The sequence below is a fragment of the Phascolarctos cinereus genome, unplaced genomic scaffold, assembly GCF_003287225.1.
Source record: "Phascolarctos cinereus isolate Bilbo 61053 unplaced genomic scaffold, phaCin_HiC Scaffold_9;HRSCAF=440, whole genome shotgun sequence".
In the NCBI taxonomy this organism is placed as follows: domain Eukaryota; kingdom Metazoa; phylum Chordata; class Mammalia; order Diprotodontia; family Phascolarctidae; genus Phascolarctos; species Phascolarctos cinereus.
This window is the reverse complement of record NW_027556402.1, coordinates 134,464,233-134,485,396: the sequence shown is the minus strand read 5'-3', so window position 1 is coordinate 134,485,396 and position 21,164 is coordinate 134,464,233. Positions and strand designations below refer to the sequence as shown.

The 21,164-nt window shown below is 33.7% G+C and overlaps 1 protein-coding gene across 9 annotated transcripts in view; it reads right to left on the bottom strand.

Annotated features, from left to right (window-relative positions):
* The window catches only part of EPHA5 (EPH receptor A5), a 493,180-nt gene that overhangs the window by 83,681 nt on the left and 388,335 nt on the right, over window positions 1–21,164 (bottom strand). For 5 of the 9 annotated variants that reach the window (XM_020999824.2, XM_020999826.2, XM_020999833.2 and 2 more), the window contains 2 exons: window positions 20,825–20,984; window positions 3,938–4,043 (listed from right to left, as the gene is read on the bottom strand). In XM_020999824.2, coding sequence (XP_020855483.1) covers window positions 3,938–4,043; window positions 20,825–20,984 — 266 coding nt within the window. The remainder of the gene's footprint in view (window positions 1–3,937; window positions 4,044–20,824; window positions 20,985–21,164) is intronic. The other 4 variants (XM_020999825.2, XM_078148799.1, XM_020999827.2 and 1 more) reach the window with 1 other exon arrangement.

The window sequence follows — 21,164 nt, the reverse complement described above, 5'->3', positions numbered from 1 at the left end:
GATGTTATTCTTATGTAAAGGCAAATATATTCATAAAGCAGTAAAAGAAAGTAGGGAAAAAAGAACACCTTACAGTACCACAAACTCAGTTCTGATGTAGGATTCACCACAATCTCCCTATTTGTCTCTGCTCTTGTAATGTCTTTTGTACACCCTACACCACATACATGCATGTACACACTCATGACCTTATTGAAGGTCACATACTATTATGCTGTTTACCTGTTCATGACAGGGTCAGGAATGAAAATGTTATTGTTCTTTTGCAATGGAAATATCTAGGGAACCAAAGGTCCCTTTATCTATTTTTCCCCTGATAAAGGTTCCTTATTCACTGTTAAAGGCAGGTAAATCTTTGTCTTATGTAGTAAAACTAAACTGTTCTGGGTCACAGAGAATTAAATGACACCTAAAATCCAGGCACTAAGGCAAACATAAGGACAGCTGGGGGCACAGTGGATGAAGTGCTGGGCCTAAAGTCAGGAAGACTCATCTTCCTGAGTTCAAGTCAAGCCTCAGACACTTACTACCTGTGTGACTCTGGGAGAGTCACTTAACAGTGTTTGCCTCAGTTTCCTCATCTGTAAAATGAGTTGGTGATGGAAATGTCAAACCATTCCAATATCTTTGAAAAGAAAACCTCAAATTGAGAAGAGTTGGACACCACTGAATAACAACAAAGGCAAAGAGATGGATAGATAGCTCTGCAGTAGGTAAAGTTTGTTTTCATTTTTTTTCAATTTAACTTAGGACAACTATTATTTCATTTATCATTTCTTACTCTTTTCTTCCCAGGAAAATAGTGACCCTAAGTTATCCAATTTGACCCTGTGACAACTCTCATAGTCTGCTCTCCTGTAAATATCACTGGGCTTTCTAATGTCTTTTTAATTTTCTTTCTAATGTCTTCTGCATAAAATTTAACTGATTTCTTTCAAGCTCTCTTTGGGGATGTCTAGGTAACAAGTGCTAATTCAAAAAGCTAATTTATACTGTTAATAGACAAGAATAGCTGAAGGTATTTATTCCCATGTAAATTTTAATAATAATCATTCACATTTGTATTGCAATTTGGGGATTAGAGAGTATTTTACTTATAGCAACCCTATGAGGTTGAGGTAAGCAGTATGAGTATTATCCCTATGTCATATGTGAGGAAATTGAAATTCACAGAGATTTAGGAATTTGCTCAGTAACACATCTATCTGGTAAGTAGAAGCACAGCTGAGTCACAAACTGAGATTCTGAGTCCTGTAGCTTTTTCAATACATCTTGTTATCTCAAGGATGAACCAAAATACATGAATAAAGTAATAAATTTACATGGGAAGAGAAGGGGGAGAGCAGCAGAGTCATTTAAAACTACATTTTCATCTGGAATATAATCATTTGGGGAAAGAGGTCAGGGGAGGTGGAGAAAAAGTACTGGGAATAATCCCACTGGAGATGAAATTGAAGGTGGTTCAGAAGATAGGTTTCTCCCCAGAATCTGGAACTCTCAGTGGCAAGGCATCAGCAAAGTCAGCACATAGATGAAATGTGGTCAAAACAGAGACTTTTTACTATATGCTTTGGAGGGAAATGAAGAGGTCTCTTAAATCACACCACAAAGATAATACTTTTCAGCTGAAATTGAACAGGTAAAGGAAGGAGAGCCATTTCCTTAAATGACCAAAAAAGGGGGGGAAAAGGTTAGGGTAATTTTTTTCAAATAAAAAAAATAAGCTAAATTAAAAAAAAAACCTAGTTCTGACAAATTAATATAAAGAGTTTCATTTACCAATTGGGAACAAGAATTTCTTTTTATTCTGTCTTTAAAAAAATCCTCTGATGAGGTAGGGATAAACCTAGGAATTGGGTGAGCCTGAATTCTGTTTCTATGTCCTTTAATCTATTTAAAGTGGATTTTTTTTCATTTAAAATCTATTTTCACATTAATTTTTCTCTACCTATATTTCCCCTTGCCTACGATGCTGTGGTTTCAGATTATATATTTTCTTGGTTAATGATCCACAGTGATTTTGCTCAAAAAATGAAGGACTATGCAACAGAAAGAGAAGGTTGGTCCTGTGATTAGGTAATAATTGATGCAAGAATAAATATGACTCTTTGGTGGAGGGGGGGGTAGGACATATATTATCACTTCTCTTTAAGTTAACAAATCCAGTGTTTAGTCACTTAAAGGCTGGATGATGGAAGGAGCCTTCCTTACAATTCTTTGTCCCCATTTGGATGAAGGTAAAAAACTCAGTACTCTTCAAAAAAATCAATATATGCAGGGGTTTCTCTCTCACAAAATTAAAAGGAATGGTCTGTGGTCGAACTTCATGAACCTAAAGGGGAGGAATTGTTCTTATTAAACCCACAAAAAGCAAATACTTCCCAACAGTGAGAAAAGTATATTTGTGATATTTTATGACTGCTTTTGTTAAAACTAGCTGCTTTCTAGTAGCATGTGTTTGGGGAGGAAAGAAAGAAAGAAAGGAATAATGCATGTGTTTCTGAAAAACTGATGAATGAAAATTCTTATTCTTAAGTAAAAAGTAAATTTTATGAATTAAATAGGAATAAAATGTTTCTTCCCAATGCAATTTAAATATGCAGTAATTAATCTATGTTGTCTATAAGATTGAATATATTGAAAATATCAAATTCCATATATTTATGTTTCATTGAGGACAAACTGTCAAAAACAAATGAGTAGCACATGAAAAATCCATGTTTATATTGATCCCCTGATAGGATGTTTTTGGGGAGCTAATAATTTTTTAAAAAATTTTAATTTTTTTCCATACAGATACTTTCATTAAGCTCTACTAAAGGCTGTATTCTCAAACTCTTTTCAAATGGATAGCTTATACCATGGATGATCATTGATAGGAATGCAAAATTACTACATGTGTATATGGTTGGAAAAGGAGCACAGTTGGATATATTTATCACATCATTGATCAGAGCTGCAAAGCACCTTACTGATCATCCATTCCAACCCTCTTACTTTACAGGTCAGGAAACTGATACTTAGAGATGTTATTTGCCCAAGATTACACAGGTTACCAGTTCAGGAATCAAACTCAAATTCTCTGACTCCATATTCAACAGTCTACTAATACCACACTATCCAATTTACTAATGGGAAATAAATTCTCTGCTAACCCTATTCAGTACCTTAGTTGAGGCTAAAAATCATTTGGTTATAAAATCTGCATGAATTTTATATATTATGGTATTGAATATCTTCCTCCATGTTGCGCTGCCATTTGGAATGATAACAAATGCATACTAGAAACTTTTAGTGGAGGGTGTATTTTTAAAATAAAAACAAAATTTCAATAGATATAAATATGAAATCAGACTTACAAAAAAATCACTGCACCTCAATGATGATAGTGATAAGTTAAATTCTTTGTGAGCTGAAGTAAATTTAGTCATAAAAACCATCTGTTACCCAGCTGTTCTCTATTTTGTCATTCAACTTCAAGGAGTGGACTGCTAGTTATGTTATTATGATTGTTTCTCTCCTCTTCCTGTTAAGACATTAGGAGCAGCCTTGAATAGTCCCCAGTCCTGTGGAGCCCCTATTCACTGTGAACTATTCATTAAGATACACTTCTAAAATCCAAAACTTCATCTTGATCTTTCTATCTCAATAATAGAGATCACATTTGGTTACTTTGAACACATTAAGGCCAAAAGGACAAACTGAAGCCAGTGCAATATTTTCTGGATATAGAACACTTAGATTAATAATTTGTATGATTGAAAAACAGATGTGCATGACCAAAGTAAGATCTGGAAAATCCATATGATGAAGTCTGCCATTTTTATACCATTTACATGATTTGTGCCAAGATGTACTTATCAGGAAAAAAAATGGATCAGAACAAAATTAAGAAAAGATGATCTGCAAATGTCAGGATAATAGCTTTCTCACTTACCTTCCACTGAGGAGGAAACCAATAACCACAGCCAGCAAAATGACTCCCACTGTAACAGATATAGCAATTATAGGAATCTGGCTTTGATCACTAGAGGCTGCTACTGCTGAAAGAGAAACAATGAATGAAGATTATAATTAAGATGGTAGTTAATATCATAATGAACATCTTTTAAAGAGTTGTAATAATAGTAGTACAATAGACATTTATAGGATATTAAGGATTTTAAGGCACTTTGCATAAACTTAAAACAATCCTGTTAGATAACAGATTTTATTGTATATATTTTATAGATGAGAAAAGTTAGACTATATTGATATTTTAATAATTTTTAGTAAAACAGACTTGTACTTGTAAGAATTCTGTTTTCTCTAGCACCTCTTCTAAAAACATCAGAACTTTAAAATAATTGAAATTGGTTATCTCTTGGGAAAGTATTTTGCCTTGCAAATGAAATTCAGATAAACCTACAAATTATCACTAAGTCATTTGCTATGTTACATATATTATCTCTATCTATGCTATCTATAGCATATTCAATATATGCTATTAACCAAAAATTATCAAATTTGTCTATCTTAAAAGTTAGCTATTTTAGGATATAAAATTATGAAAAAGTGTTTACCTTATATTCAAGTATTTTATAATCTAAATGGGAGAGATTACTTAAGCGACTTTTAAATAATATAAATAAATAATATCCTCACATGAAAAATAACCTCCTTAAAACAACTCCCCTACCCCCCAAAAAAAAACGGCAGTATGGTTAGTTTTCAAGTCCAAAATTCTATGATAGCCATTTTGATAATGAAGGGAAAACAAACTCTGAAATCCAACCAGGGTATAATGTGTGAATGTACTTGAGATTTATATCCTTCTAAAAAATAAAACTATAGACATACCTACAGCAATAAGGACATCTAAAGACACTTAGAGAAAGAGTGTAAGGAAAAGTATAGAAAACATTATTTACATTAGAATCACAATATATTTCTGGAGGATCAAGCAAGATATAAACAACTTAAGATTAAGGTAATCTGCAAGACATTATCAGGCGAAGGGTGTGGGGCTGGAAACATTTCTTGCAGAAGATGGAATCCAAGCCTAATATTGAAGTAACCAAGAGAAACTAAAAGGTAGCAATGAAGAGTTAGAACATTACAGGTATGTAGGAACTGTCAATGCAAGAGCATGGAGATGGAATATTCAGTGTTGCATTTGAGGAATAGTAAATGGGCCAGTACAGGTAGACTGCCACATGCATTGATTGAAGTAAAGTATATAAAGTCTGGAAAGGTATCATAAGTTTATGAAAAGCTTTCATTGCCAACTAGAGGAGTGGAAGAACAATCTTATGTATGAGGATGGGGGTAGGAGTGAACAGGGAGTTGAAATCTAAAATAAGTTCAGACTGTACCAAAGTATCCAATTGCCCTCTATAAGTACCAGTCATCAAACCTATACAAATTATATCACAACTTTGTGAAAGAACCTAGTGGATATTATATATTGAGATCATGTGGTATCTTTTGAAAAAAAATCATGAAGAATGAATGAGGTTCCTAAAGACTAGAGGGGGAAAAAAACTGTTGTGATTGTGAAAAAAGATCAATATAAATTCTCCAAAAGATGGGTTGGTGATCTTGACAGTGATTCCCAGCAACATTCTAGGACATACTATTCAAGATATTTAAAGTCTTAAAAAGAGATGGATTTATTCAGGATGAGTTTAAATGACTTGTCAGTGGTGACCACATGTCCACTGTTTGTCAAAAGCAAAGATTTGAATATAGATCTTCTTGGCTTTGCTACTAGTGATTCACTACACCATTGGATTGTAAAGAGACTTGGTAAAAACAAAGCAAACCAAAATAAAATATTCTATGCACTAACTGTTTGGGATACTAGGGATGTTAAATCTTGAAAAATAATAATATATGAAGCTGATACAATCTCTAACCCATGTATCTGAAAAAATTAACTGTTAAAGATATATTTGATTTATTTGCTTTGGCCCTAGATAGGAGAAGCAAGAACAATGTTCTCATAGGATCATTTGGAAATTATGGAGAAGTAGATTTAAATTCCATGTAATGATAAATTATCTTCTTAATAATTTTAGTTATTCAAAACAGAAAGGACCAAATTGGCTAGATATTTACTTGTGGGAGATTTAGAGGGATTTGTTGTTCATTGACAAGGTGTTATCAGAGGACCTTTGAGATTGATTCCCACTTTAAAATTCTGTGATTTGGCCATTCTGTGAATTTTGTATATTTGGAGTAGATGATCACAGGCTGCACACAGTAAAGAATCAAATGGCAAGTAAATTATACTAAAATACATTCCATTTCACCTGAACAAACAATTAATTCACTTGCTAAACATCTGATGCCCATACTATATTCTCAGATGGCTGTGAATAATTTATTATTATATGCAATCACCTTAGAGGACATGTCAAATAGTTCTTACAGAAACTTTGTTCAAAACAAAATGAACCACAAGTTGCCCTAATTCTGCTTGTAAAATATTACCAATTATTTGTCCTCTAAAATAACATATTGTATAAATTTAAATTTTATGAATAGTTATTTAATTAAGGTATCATTCATTCATCTATTATATAAAGATAATTATGTATCTGTAATGTGGAATATTGAGTGGTAAATACTTGGGAGATAGAAATGTAAATAACATAATATTCCTAAAAGTAATAATTGTATTACAAGGTGTACATTTTATATGTATACGAATACATCAATATTTACACACATATGTATATACATACTTAGATAAATATGCAAATGTATATAAATACATCTAAAAAGTCAATAAACATTCTAAGTGTCCTCTGGATGTAACATTCAGAAATGTGAAAAATATGACAAAGCTATGACATCTGCTCTTTAGGATTTTAGAACTTAGTTGGGACATGATGATGACAACAACAATAGCTAACATTTTTATGTCATTTTAAGGTTTCAAATTATTTTACACATACTGTGTTATTTAACAAAACAAAACAAATTCAAACAGGTGAAGCATATAGATAGCAATTCAAGGCAATTTACACTGATTACCAACATAAGTAGCACAAAAAATAGATGCAAGGAGGATACAAAAATTGAAGAGATAAGTTTGGATGTCAAAAATACAATGTACTCGTGATTTCAGAGGTATGATTTGCTTTCATAGGGAATGAGAAAATGACATTATTCATCATGGAAAATGATTTTTTAAAGTCCCAAATCCTTTCCAAGAAGGTAAAGAATGAAATTGACATAGTACATTACTTAAATTACTCAAATCCATTACCTACATGAGCTACTTGTGCACGTGTATCTGAAAGACAGCATTTTGAATGATCAAGAAATTAAAGCAATGTTAACATATACAGCCACACTTTGATTGGTAGATTGTAATCTGTTGGTGAAGATCTGACAAGACAGGAAGGGCAAAAGTTATCTAATAAATCCTGCTTCTGCAGGTTTGCTAACATAATTGATGACATTATTGATGACGCCAGGGGCACACGCTAGAATAAATGAGGCAAGATCATGCTAACATCTTTGCTACAAGAAACAACACACATATAAATCAGTGTTTATTGTATGAAAAAGACAAAGTGCCAGTTGAGAATGAAATGTTACTGAGTGTCTAAAACAATGATCCAACCAAAATAAAATTTGGAAAATAATTTAAAAAAATGCTTTACATTTGTCACAGTGCTGTTCTAATTAGATGTTTATTCTGCATGTGAACCAATTGCCATGGAAGATACAGAGAAAAACTGATTTTCACAAATTATTCATTTTTAAGTCCAAAGCATTCATTGTGAAATAATCTCAATGTTTATTAACAAGGTTTTGAAAACAAAATTAGACTTTTAAAAGTCTAATTCTTCCTCTTCTACTCCAAGTTTTAGTTTGACTATATTTATCATGTGCTACAATTTACACTATAATAACTTAGGAGAATTATTTTACAGTTAGAGTGGTTTTCCCATATACTTTTAAGTCCTGAAAAATGAATAAGTCGACAGTATAAATCACCTGCCACCTCTGTTTTTTCCCCAAAACAAGACAAAACAAAACAAAACAAAACAAAAAAACAAAACAAAACAAAACATAGTTATTCAAACCTCTGCTATATTCAGGACATTGACACCTATAATATTGGAGGAGAGAAAAGGGTGCTACCTGAGGTCCAAGGAGGGAGGGCATTACTGACAGGACAGTAAGGGAAGGACTCATGTAGTGAATAACATTTGAATGAGGGATTGGTAGCCTTCTTTGTTTCACAGACCCCCATAACATTTGACTGAAGCTTATGAACTCCTATCTCCAATGGCAAAATATAAATCCTTGAGAATATGATTTTTTTTCATTTTTGGTCTTTGCATTTTTCATAATTTAATTATCTTTTTTAATATTTCTATTTAAGGGTCTTATTTTCACATATCATAAATTTATCGATTATCTCTACTTTGAAAGTGGTCTCTTTTAACATAATAAAATAGTTAAGCAAAACATATAATATAATAACCTTTTCTGAAAGCATTCAACATTCCACATTTATATCACTCTCTTACCTTTTTTTTAACAACAAAGAGAAACCTGTTTTCTTACCTTCTTCTCTCCCCAACTCATTGAGGAAAAATAAAACAAAATCTCTTATTACAAATATGTATAATAAGGAAAACAAATTCCTGCTAAAACATAAATTGATCACTTATCTGTCATGGATAATATTTGTTGGAGAGAGGTTTATTTTATCATCATTTTTGTTTGTTTTTATTTTTAAATTATGGAATAAAACAAGCATTTCCATAACACAGTAAAGGAAAAATAAAATGATTTTACATGAAACTAAAAATTGACTATGCACAACTTGCTATTCTTTTCAAACATACAAAAAATTATCATGTAATTTCCCCCCTTTTTTTTCTTCCTCCCTTTAGCCTAGAAATAGCTACCAATAGACATAAATATATCTCCCTCTCACCCTGTGCATATGTATGTATGTATGCACATATATATGTATGTATGTATATATGTGTATAAATATATATACAGATAAATACATGCATACACACATATACATACATGCGTTATATATATTCTATACATCTGTTTATCAATTCTTTCTTTGGATGCAGATAGAATCTTTTTCCAATGTCCTTTGTAGTTAATTTGGGTATTTATGATAGACAAAATGACTTATTCACTCAAAGTCATTATTAAAACAATATTACTGTTAATACCTACAGTGTTCTCTTGGTTTTGCTCATTTTACTCTTTATTATTTCATGTAAGCCTTTCCATGTTTTTTTTTTCCATAAAATTATTGAGCTCTTATAGTATAGTAGTATTCCTTCACAATAATATATCACATCTTGTTCAACCATTCCCCAATTGATGGGCATCCCTACTGCTTTCAGTTTTTTGTCACCACAAAGAGAGCTGTTATGAACATTCTAGAACTTATGGGTTCTTTTCCTTTTTTCCCTAATCATATTTGGAAATAGATGAAGTAATGATATTGCTGGGTCAAAGAGTATAGGTAGCTTAATAGCTCTTTGGGCAAAATTCCAGATTGCTCTCCAAAATGTTTGGATCATTTCACAATTTCACCAACAATGAATTAGGGTCACAATTTTTCCACATCCTTCTCAACATTTGCTACTTTTTCCTTCTATCATTTTAACCTGTCTGGTAGGTGTTAAATAATATCTTAAGGTTTTGTTATAACAGTTCCTCAATAATTCCACTAGATTTTCATGTTTCTCCTCCATTACTAGAGTAATCATATATATTTACCTCTCTATGTCAGCAACTGCTAAGTATTTTCTTAAGTATATATATATATACACATATATATATGTATATATATACACACACACATATATACATATATACACACATATATACACACACATACTTATATACATACATATGTATACACATGTGTGTGTACATATTTACAGCTTATTTAACTAAATATTTCCCAATTACATGTTTAAAAAATCATTTAAAAATATTCCAAATTCTCTTTCTCCCTCCAGTTCTTCCCCCATCCTTGAGAAGGCAAGAATATTGCTCCCAATTATATAAGTGAAGTCATGTCAAACACATTTACATATTAGCCATGTTACAAAAGAAAATATAAACAAACCAAAACAACAAAAATGAAGAAACTAAAAAGAAATATGTTTCAATCTGCACTCAGAGTCCATCAGTTCTCTGTAGTTAGATATCATTTCCTTTTTTATCATAAATCCTTTGGAATTGTCTTGATTAGAGTAGCTAAGTTTTTCACAGATGATCATCCTTACATTTATGGCATGTATTATTCTGCTTACCTGAATTTGTATGGGTTCAAGTAAATCTTCTCAATCTGCTCTTCATTTCTTATAGCACAACAGTATTCCATCACACTCATATACCAGAAGCTGTTCAAACATTCCCCTTTTGATGGGCATCCCTTCATATATATCCTCCAAATATTTGCCACCACAAAAAGAGCTGCTATAAACATTTTTTGTACAAATAGCTTCTTTTCCTTTTTCTTTGAACTTTTTGGGATACAGATTTCATAGTGGTATTGCTGGGTCAAAGGGCATACACAATTTTATATCCCTTTAGTCTTAGTTCCAAATTATTCTCTTGAATGGTTAGACTAGTTTACAACTCCAAAAACAGTGCATTGATGTCCCAATTTTCCTACATCCCCTCCAGAATTTTCATTTTTCCTTTCATTTTAACCAGTCTGCTAGTTATGAGGTGGTATCTCAGAGCTTGCATATCTCATATTTTAATTTATATTTGTTAAATCAGTATTGATTTAGAGCGTGTTTTCATGTAACCATTGATAGCTATGATTTCTTCTTCTGAAAACTGGCTGTTCGTGCCTTTGACCATTTATTTTCATCATTTCTCTTGTTTTTTTCCTTTTTCCTTTTTGTTCTTCCAAATGAATTTTGCTATTTTTATCTTTATAAAATAATTATTTGATTGTTTGCTTGGTATGACACTAAATAAGTAAATTAGCTTAGGCAGAAATGTCCTTTTTATCTATATTGATGTAGCCTACCCATGATCAATTAATACTTTTTCAATTGTTTAGATCTGCTCTATTTTTTTCAAGTGTTGTGTAATTGTGTTCATATAGTGCCTAGGTTTATCTTAGCAGGGAGACTCCCAAGTATTTTATATTATCTGTGTGTGTGTGTGTGTGTGTGTGTGTATATGTGTATAGGTATTGTGTTTTTTTTTTAACCAATTTAGATGTGTATTAGGCTGAAGTACTACCTGCCCTTTCAATATTTTCCTCTTCACTGCCCTTGAATCATGACGCAGAAGTGGGTATAGGTGATGGAATTGCTAAACAGCATCTGGTTCTGTATGTAGTACTAGCACAGGAGTACTCTGAAATCTCTTTCTGACTGGTTGCCAGGCCCCCTTACCATCTCTGGCTTGAGAATTCCTGAAGTTGCTGATGTTTCTGTCACCACCACTTAGTCCCACAACTGGTGGTTCAACCAAATGTGCTCTGGGCAATCTTCCTCCCCCATGTCATAGATACATCTTTATAGCCTCCTGTGTTATCTTGGGGGTGAAAAAAAGCCTCTCTCTGTCCTTTGTTATATCTGCCACTCCCGAATTCTGTTGATCTATTATTTTAAAGTTGTTTGGAGGAGAATGTTGGAAGAGTTCTGCCATGTTGCCTCCCCTTAACCTTTTGTTTAAAAAAAGTACCTTAAATTTAAAACACAAGGATAGAAAACACTGGCTCATCCATCCATTCATCCATTAAATATTTAAGCACCTGCCTCCATGTAAGGAACTATATTAGTCACTGAGGGATTCCCAAAGATCAATGTGAATGATTGCTTCTCTTAAAGAGATTACTATCTTTGTTGAAGATTGAATGAATGTAATGAGAATGTTTTCTGTAACAAATAGAATTCTGATAATATGGACTTACTTTCTTATATAAGCTAATTTTATTCTACTTATAAATGATAATGACTACTATAATAAAACACATTAGATATGAAATGCTTCTTACATTAACATTTGAATTATTACACTTTTGTGACATTACTATCTCAACTTCTCACATACTTCCACAGAATTTCTTAACATGTTATTTGAATTAAAATTCTTTAGATGGGAAGAAAAGAATATGCTTTAAAATATATTTATGTGCCTTTAAAAAGATATAGTCTGACTTTAGGTAATTTAAATATATAAATAGTCCTAACACACATTTTTTCAGACAATCAGCAGATTATGATAGTATGAATGAACCACTCAAAAACCGAATATTTATATGTACTATGAAGAAGTCACTAAGGTAAATTCTCTTACGCTTGCAGAAGAGATTCTTTTCCTACCCTAAAAAAACCCCCTCAAAATATCATTGGGAAAGAAGAGAGAAAATATGAGAAAAATTAAATAACAAGATCACATCCAATATGCAAGAGCATTGCAAGGATATATATGATTAATTGCCAAAATGTTCTGCTAAAGCAGAGCAAGTGATACAATCTTAACTTGCCTTAATTATATTATTCCTTAGAAGATGGAAGAACAGAGAGAAGAGGGGCAGAGCCAAGATGGCAGAGTAAAAGCAGTGACTTACTTGAGCTTTCCCCCAAACCCCTCCAAATACCTATAAAAAATGGCTCTAAACAAATTCTAAAGCAGCAGAACCCAGAAAAAAGACAAAGTGAAACAAATTTCCAGCAAAAGACAACCTGGAGGGTTGATCAGAAAGGTATATTGTGCCTGGGAGAGGAACACGCAGGCCACAGCAAACCTAGAGCAGGCCTCAGAGGATTGAACTGTGGGCAGCTGTGGTGGCTTCCAGACTTCTCAACCCATGAGTTGTTTCTATGGTGAGACAGAAGTGTTGGGTCCCAGCCCCATTCCGTTAGCTCGGGCCCCAGGTGGCAGCTGTTTCCTGAGCTTCTGGTCCACAGACTGAGGGGGAATCAAGTGGCTGATCAGAGGGAGATCGCAGGGATCTCTCTGCTGCTACAGGATTCTCTTGCTTTGTTTGTGCTAGTTCTGGGTCACATTTCTGGGTGGTGGTCCTGGGATAGGGAGAAGTGTTGGCTTGGTGGAGAGGAACAGCTTAGTGTCTATTGAAGAGGAACTCCTCCTCAAAGTTCCAAGACAGATAAAAGTTCTTGTGGCCATTCATAGAGCAGAGCACAGAACAGGAAAGGAGTAAACCCCTCACCCCTAATCATAGCACCTTGGAAGAACTGAAAACAGCTGCACAAAACCCCTGAAGCTTGGGAAAGTACATTCTCCACACTGGAAACAGATCCCTACCATAACAAAGAGTTTATAACTCAAGTAATTGGCCAGGATCATAAGCAAGCAGCACAAAAAGGGTCAGACTATATTATCTTACTTTGCTGACAAAGAAGATCAAAACACAACCAGAACAAGGCAATGAAGCTCAAGCTCCTACATCGAAAGCCTCCAAGAAAAATATGAATTGGTCTCAGGCCATGGAAAAGTTCAAAAAGGATTTTGAGAAGCAAGAGAAGTAGAGGAAAAACTAAGAGTGATGCTAAAGGAGACCCAAAAAAATACCGAAGAAAATAACACCTTAAAAAATAGCCTAATCCAAATGGCAAAAGAGGTCCAAAAAGCCAATGAGGAGAAGAATGCTCTAAAAAGCAAAATTGGCCAAATGGAATAGGAAGTCCAAAAGATTACTGAAGAAAATACTTCTTTAAAAATTAGAATGTAGCAATTGGAAGCTAGCAACTATATGAGAAATGAAGGCACTGTAAAACTGATCCAAAAGAATGAAAAAATAGAAGAACATTTGAAATATCTCATTGGAAAACAACTGACCTGGAAAATAGATCCAGGAGAGATAATTTAAAATTTATTAGGACTATCTGAAAGCCATGATCAAAAAAAGAGCCTAGATACCATCTTTGAAGAAATTACCAAAGAAAACTGCCCTGATATTTTAGAACCAGAGGGCAAAATAGAAATTGAAAGAATCCATGGATCGCCTCCTGAAAGAGATCCCCAAAAGAAAACTCTTAGAAATATTGTAGCCAAATTCCAGAATTCTCAGGTCAAGGAGAAAGTATTGCAGGCCACTAGAAAGAAACAAGTATTCTGGAAACACAATCAGGATGACACAAGCTTTAGCAACTTCTACATTAAGGGACAAGAGGGCATGGAGTATGATATTCTGGAGGACAAAGGAGATAGTATTACAGCCAAGAATCCCCTACCCAGAAAAACTGAGTATAATCCTTTAGGGGAAAAAATGATCCTTCAAAGAAATAGGGGACTTTCAAGCATTCCTGAGGAAAAGCCCAGAGCTGAATAGAACATTTGACTTTCAAATACAAAACTCAAGTGAAACATGGAAGAGGCAAACAGGAAAGAGAAATAGTAAGAGACTTATTAAGGTTGGGCTATTTACATTCCTGCATGGAAAGATGATATTTGTAACTATGAGTCCTTTGTCAGTATTAGGGTAGTGGGATGGAAAAAATATAGACAGACAGATAGATAGATAGACAGATAGATAGATAGATAGATAGATAGATAGATAGATAGATAGATAGATAGATAGATAGATTATATAGATAGATAGAAGGCACAGGGTGAGTTGAAGATGAAGGGATGATATCTGGAAAATAAAATTAAGGGGTGAGAGAAGATTATACTGGGAGGAGAAAGGGAGAAGTAGAATTGGGTAAATTATCTCACATGAAACAGACAAAAAAAAGGCTTTTACAAAGGAGGGAAAATGGGGGAAGGTGAGAGGGAATGAGTGAATCTTATTCTCATAGGATTTGGCTTAAGGAGGGAATAGCATGCACAATGGAGTATGGAAATCTGTCTTATCCTACTGGAAAATAAGGATTCACCCTTTTTTTACAAGAGAGCAGGGGGTTGATAGAGGGGAAGGCAGATTGGGGGAGGAGATAATCAGAAGTAAACACTTCTGAGGAGGGACAGAGTCAAAAGAGAGAATAGAATAAATGGGGGGCAGGATAGGATGAATGGAAATATACTTAGTTTTTCACAGCATGATTACTATGGAAGTGTTTTGCATGACTACACATCTATAACCTGTATTGAGATGCTTGCCTTTTCAATGAGGGTGGGTGGGGAGGGAGGAAGGAAAAAAATTTGTAACTCAAAGTTTTAAAAAACATGTTAAAAAATAAAAATCAATAAAAATAAAAATAAATTTAGAAAAGAAGCAGACAAAAACTAAACAAAACAAAACAAAAAAAGGAGATGGAAGAACAGAAAAAGGAAACTTCTATTTTGTCCTTAATCCTGATCAATAAGGAAAATTTGGGCACTGAAATAGAGATGATAAAAACATCATAAGTAATGACCACCACATCTTATAGTTTATGAGAGAACAGGAAGGGAAAGTTGAGTATAGTGTCATTTTTGGCAGAACTGATTTCAAAAGATATATATATATATATATATATACACATACATACAGAGAGAGAGAGAGAGAGAGAGAGAGAGAGAGAGAGAGAGAGAGAGAGAAGAAATAGGATTCCAGGTTCAAAATTTCAGTCTAAGATTCAAAGGATCACACATTTAGAGCTAGAAGGAATCTTGGTGATGTCTAACGCAATCCCCTAATTTTACAGATAAGGAAAGGCACACAGGGATGGCAAATGAATAACATAAAGTCTCAATGATAGTGGCCATGTCAGCATTCAAATTCCAGGAGTCTGACTTCACATTGGGCACAACCTCCACTTCTCAAGAATGTAATTCCCAGATCACAAACACAACCAATTCCAATAAAGAAGAAAAAAAGGGAGAAGGCTAAAGAGACCTATGATAATACACAGTGAGCTCTGACATTATATAAACTATTAAAGAGACATGGAGGCAAGGATAGGAAAATGAGCATGAATAAAAATGTTATCTTTCAGAAGAGTGTCCAGAATACTTAATCTCAGAGCAAGTCCAAACTCTTGAGGACTGCTAAGAACTAAGAGGGCTTTTTAGTTGTTGGGTCAGAAAACAAGTAAACAAACAAACAAATAAAGAAAAGAATTTGGATAGTAGGGAGATAGAAGATAATACAATAGTGGATGACAGAAGAAAGAAGTCCTCCTCTTATTTTGATTCTTTTTCTCTCCACTATAATTATCTTCAGATGGGGAAGCTTAGCAGTTACATTTCCCAGAAGGATAAAGAAAAAAAAAGAGGGAAGAAAAAAATTAAGGTGATGAAATATGTGTGAGATCCACAGATTTATAGGAATGTAGGATTTCAAGCTTAAATATACAGAAGAGGTTTTGGAGCTCATAAGTATGGCCTTAAAATTTTACAGAAGAAGTAACTTAAGACTCTAGAAATTACATGATTTGCTCAAGTTTTCCGAGGTCAGAACACAACTAAGAACTCAAACCCAGGTGTTCAGATGTTAAATGCAAAGATTATCCTATTACACTATGAAGAAATAGTAAGTGTGCATGTGTGAGTGCATATATGTGCATACACAAACGCGTGTATTCATATACATATACAGACCCAGTGCATATGTATGTATTTATAGCATGTGTGTATACACGTTCAAAGAATTCATTCAAATAACCCTTATCAAAACATTATTTTTTACTTAGAAATAAGGAAAGAGAATCTAAACCATGAGGACAGGGATTAGACTGTTAATTTCATTGACATAGGGATCTTCTATATATGGGAATTCTTTACCCATGCAGGCTATCACATTCTCTAAAACTCATAGCCTAAGAGACATTGCTTAAATGTTGAGAGATTGTGTGACTTGCCCAGGGTCACACAGCCAGAATATATGTCAGAGGCAGGACTGAGTCTCAAGTCTTGCTGGTTCTGAAGCCAGCCCTCCATCTACTTAATATTCTGCCTCTCAATGCATGCCCTCTTTTCATTAAATTGTCAACTTCAAAAATGATCCTATTTTTCTACATCTGGTGTTAGTGACAATAACATGAGATAAATTGGTTTCTTTCTTGCCCAAGAATAGAAGTCTATTAGCATAATGAATGATTATTTTAGTGGATTGTGATAGATGGTGGGGAGTATGTTGTATAATCTAAAGGCAAGTAGGAGAGAAGAGAGGCAGAAAAGAGGCCAAACTGTAGGTGTAAAATATCCTCTAAAGGAAGTGAATTTTGTGGAATGGAACTTTTTATTCATCTAAGCTTTTTCCAGAGTTATGCAATTCCCCTGGCCAAGAGCATCCCCAGTTCCTTTCTTGTTTCAATAAGGCTTAATATTAAGTAACTGGTAGACACTACCATATTTTTTGTTTTTCATTTTTATTGGGTTTTGTTTGGTTTTGTTACATGGTGTAGTAAAGATGGACCAGGACTTTGGCATGAGGGAGATCTGAGTTGACATTTCAAATTAGATCCCTATTGGCTGTATGATTTGACAAGTCATTTAACCTGTTTGGGCTTCAGGCTCTTCATTTGTAAAAATGAGTTTAGAACTGATGGCTTTTGAAGTCCTTTCCTGCTTTTAATTTACAACCTTATATTATTGTTTTCCTTGTACTGTAAAGAATATGGATCATTTCCTTTTACCCTTGTTCTAAAAGTAATAAATGATATTTTGTTTTATTTTTGAGTTGGCTATGCAAAATAAGGAGAAAATATTTGAGTTATAATAATGAAAAGGAAAGGAAAATGATTTAGATATTACAGAGAATTCTGAAGTCATTTGTGGTCATCCATGCCAATTATATTACCTAGGTATTATTCTTTCTTTGATGCCTCTTTCTTCTATAGAATGCTACCTTAAATGTACGGCTAGATTTAAAGATACATTCAAAAAGTGTTTATGTCTTAGCCTTTTAAAACAAGCTTCTCCTAAGCTCCTCAGACCTCATCTCATAACCATTCATTAAGTGACAACCATGTGCTGGGTATGTGCCAAATATGTGCTAAGCACTGGGGATAGAAAGGAAAACAAAAGAGGGTTCCTGCCCTCAAAGAGCTAAGAGTCTAACGGGAAACAAGGAAATGAGCACCAACTATTTGCAGTCACTGATCTTAATGCTTTACAAATATCTCATTTGATCTTCATGGCAACCTGGTAGGAAGATGCTATTACTATCATTATTCCCAAATTGAGGAAACTGTGGCAGACACAGATGAAATAACTTGCACAGAGTCACACAGCTAAGATGTGTCTGAAGTTGGATTTGGACTCATTTTCTTGACTCCAGGCCAGCACTCTATGTAGCGTGCCACCTAGCTGCTTCTAGTGAGGGAGATAATATGAAAACAACTATATAAAACAAGATACATACAGGACAAATTGGTAATAATCAACAAGGGAACTCACTAGAATTAAAAAGGATAAAGGCTTCTTGTCTAAAGTAGGATTTTAGCTAGGACTTTGACAAAGTCAAAAGGCAGAGAAAAGGAAAGTGAGAATTCCAAGCATGGCATATTGCCAAGGAAAAAGTTTGAAATCAAGAGATGGAGTGTTTTGTGTGAAGAACAGTAACTAGGCCAATGTCACTGGATCACAGCGTGTCTCATATAAGTGAGGTCATAAAAGCATAATTTTGAGTGGTTGATTACCCACTCTATATTTTGACTCTAGGATGACTTGTCTGGAGGTAATGTACATGCAAGTGGTAGGGGTGCTCCTAGATGCTATATATAATTTTCAGCAATACAGATACAGAGCTGTAGCCATAAAATAGTTGTGTTTTTCTGGTCATAAAGTAATCATGTTTTGAAATTAAGAGGTTGATCTTTCCACTAAAAATAATCACATAATAGGTACGTAGATAAGAATCATTTGTCATAAAATAAAGTACTTTATAAAGCAAATAAATTTTTTTCAAGGTGAACATTTAGTCCTTAATTTGTCACTTGTGTAACTTTGGATTTTAATGTATTGAGTTGTGTAGAGCAAGAGCCGCCAGGCTTCAGGCCTAGAATCACACAGTTGGACTTCCTTGATGCCTTTCTTGAAGTCCATTTTCCCCCATGTGGGTCCAGCAAGAGATTTCTTTATCAACTGAATTCTGAACCTAAACTCCTAGTAGTTTTCTTTTGATTCCTTCCTCATTGGTAGAGAGAACATGACAGTCACACATACACTGGACACATATTCTCCTTAATTTTAGAATTCTACGTGTCTCAAATTCTCCTCTCGCATTTTCTTAGAAAAGCAGTCCTTGTAATCCACACTTAGAGTGTAAAAACTGTATGTTAAAAGGGCAGTACATATAAATATACAGCTATACTTTACAGATTTCAGTTATACTTTACAGATATTTTACTGCATTATAACTTAATCATTATTGCTTCTACTTTAATTTTACCTTTACATTTATGTTCTTTGATTTGATCATTAATGGTAATGACCTCACATTTTTATTTCCATTTTTCACTCTTTTGGGGCTTAACTATGAAGAGAACTATCTATCTATAGTTACTATAGCCCCCTAAATAACTGTCATAGGTTTTGTTTTATTGTAGATAACAATCTTTTCTAAACCTTAACAGATGAGCTTCAATAGATTTAGTTCCAAATAAAATCCTCTAATGAAATAACATAGTAATAAATTAAAATAGTAATTCATTCTTCTATAATTGTTAAGCTTGCTCATCCACAAATTGATAAACTTATTGTGTAATAAGTATACATTCTGAAAGAACACTCTGGGGGATAAAGACATGAGAAACCCTCATTGTGAGAGTATTAATATGAAGAACTAAGATAGACATATTTCACACTGATTTTCAAAATTCCTATAATATTAAATATTTATATTTTAATGGAAAAACCTTTCCAGTCATTGCAAACTAGATTTTCAGAAACAAAATATTATAGCAACCTTAAAAATAAAGGCAAATAATAATTATTTTTACTCTGCAGCAACTTTTTGTTCTTTAAAATAGAAAATATAAATCACTTCACTTTTCTTTTCTTGTTTCCTTGTCAGTAAAGTAAGGGGGATGGAGTAATGTACCTTTGAGATCCCTTCCAGATTTCACATTCTTGATTCCCATATTATATGCTTTAAAAACAATTAAAACACACACACACATACACACAATGTAAATATGTGTATATCACAAATTGCAAATGAAATTACATTTATATGCAATTTCAATGAAATACTGATACAGTTGCACTCAAGTGAGTAGAGGCAAAAATATAAACATTAGAGACTCTTCCATCTATAAAGTTCAGTTACTGAGATTTTTCTAATCTCTTCCTCTTGAACTATTTGTTTTGTGGCACATCATTAATATATTTGATAAACATTTGAAGCAAAAATATATTTTTAATGCTGTTTAATAAAGGAGATATTGAAGCAAGATTTTCAAAAGATACTGCTCAGAGCTTTGTTGAGGAAAGACTGATGGTGTTGGAGATGTGTTTTAAATCACAGTGGTTCCTGAGACAATTTTCTTCCCTCCTACCCTGACACACAATAAGTAAGGTTCTACATGGAATTTTCTCATAAAGCCTTCTAGGGTAGGGTTGCAATAGGTGAATACAATAAAACAACCAGCAACAAATAAATAGCAACAATTGAATAAAAGTGTGGCAAGAATAAATAGAAGTTCTTTATAACCAAAGTCTACACATTTCCAAAGTTTAAGGATTTCCTGATGTTTCATCTCCCACCAGTCTAAATGAGTTGAGGAAACAGGGACAGATGTGCTAACCCGCCAACTTAGAGTAATGGCGTGACTAATGTTTCTTAACTAAAGGGATCATGCCTCAGAGAGTGAATGAGAATAAGACTGACAGAGTTCCCTGCAAGGATATTGATCCACTGACTCTTTTCTGGTAACCATTACAGAGACATGAGCTGACAGTAATTAAAATGACTTACACACTGGGATGGTTTCAAACTCAAATCTTCGACTGAAGACACCATAGCCTGCTGCTGTGCGCGCTCTGATTTGGAAGACATATACTGAAGCCGGTTTCAAACCATCTGCAGTAATAGCTGTCTCTTTAGATTTGATAATTGTGTAGCTGGTCTCTTGATCCTTGGCCCACACATACACACGTATACCAACAAACAAAGATAAAGGTGCGTATTAGAGAAAACAAGATATATCAGATCAGTAATTAGTAAAGTACAATTAAGGAATGGATGCTTGGATTCTCACTTAAGTTAGATCTAATTCTTAAGAACAATCAATAAACACAAACATATTGTTTATGCA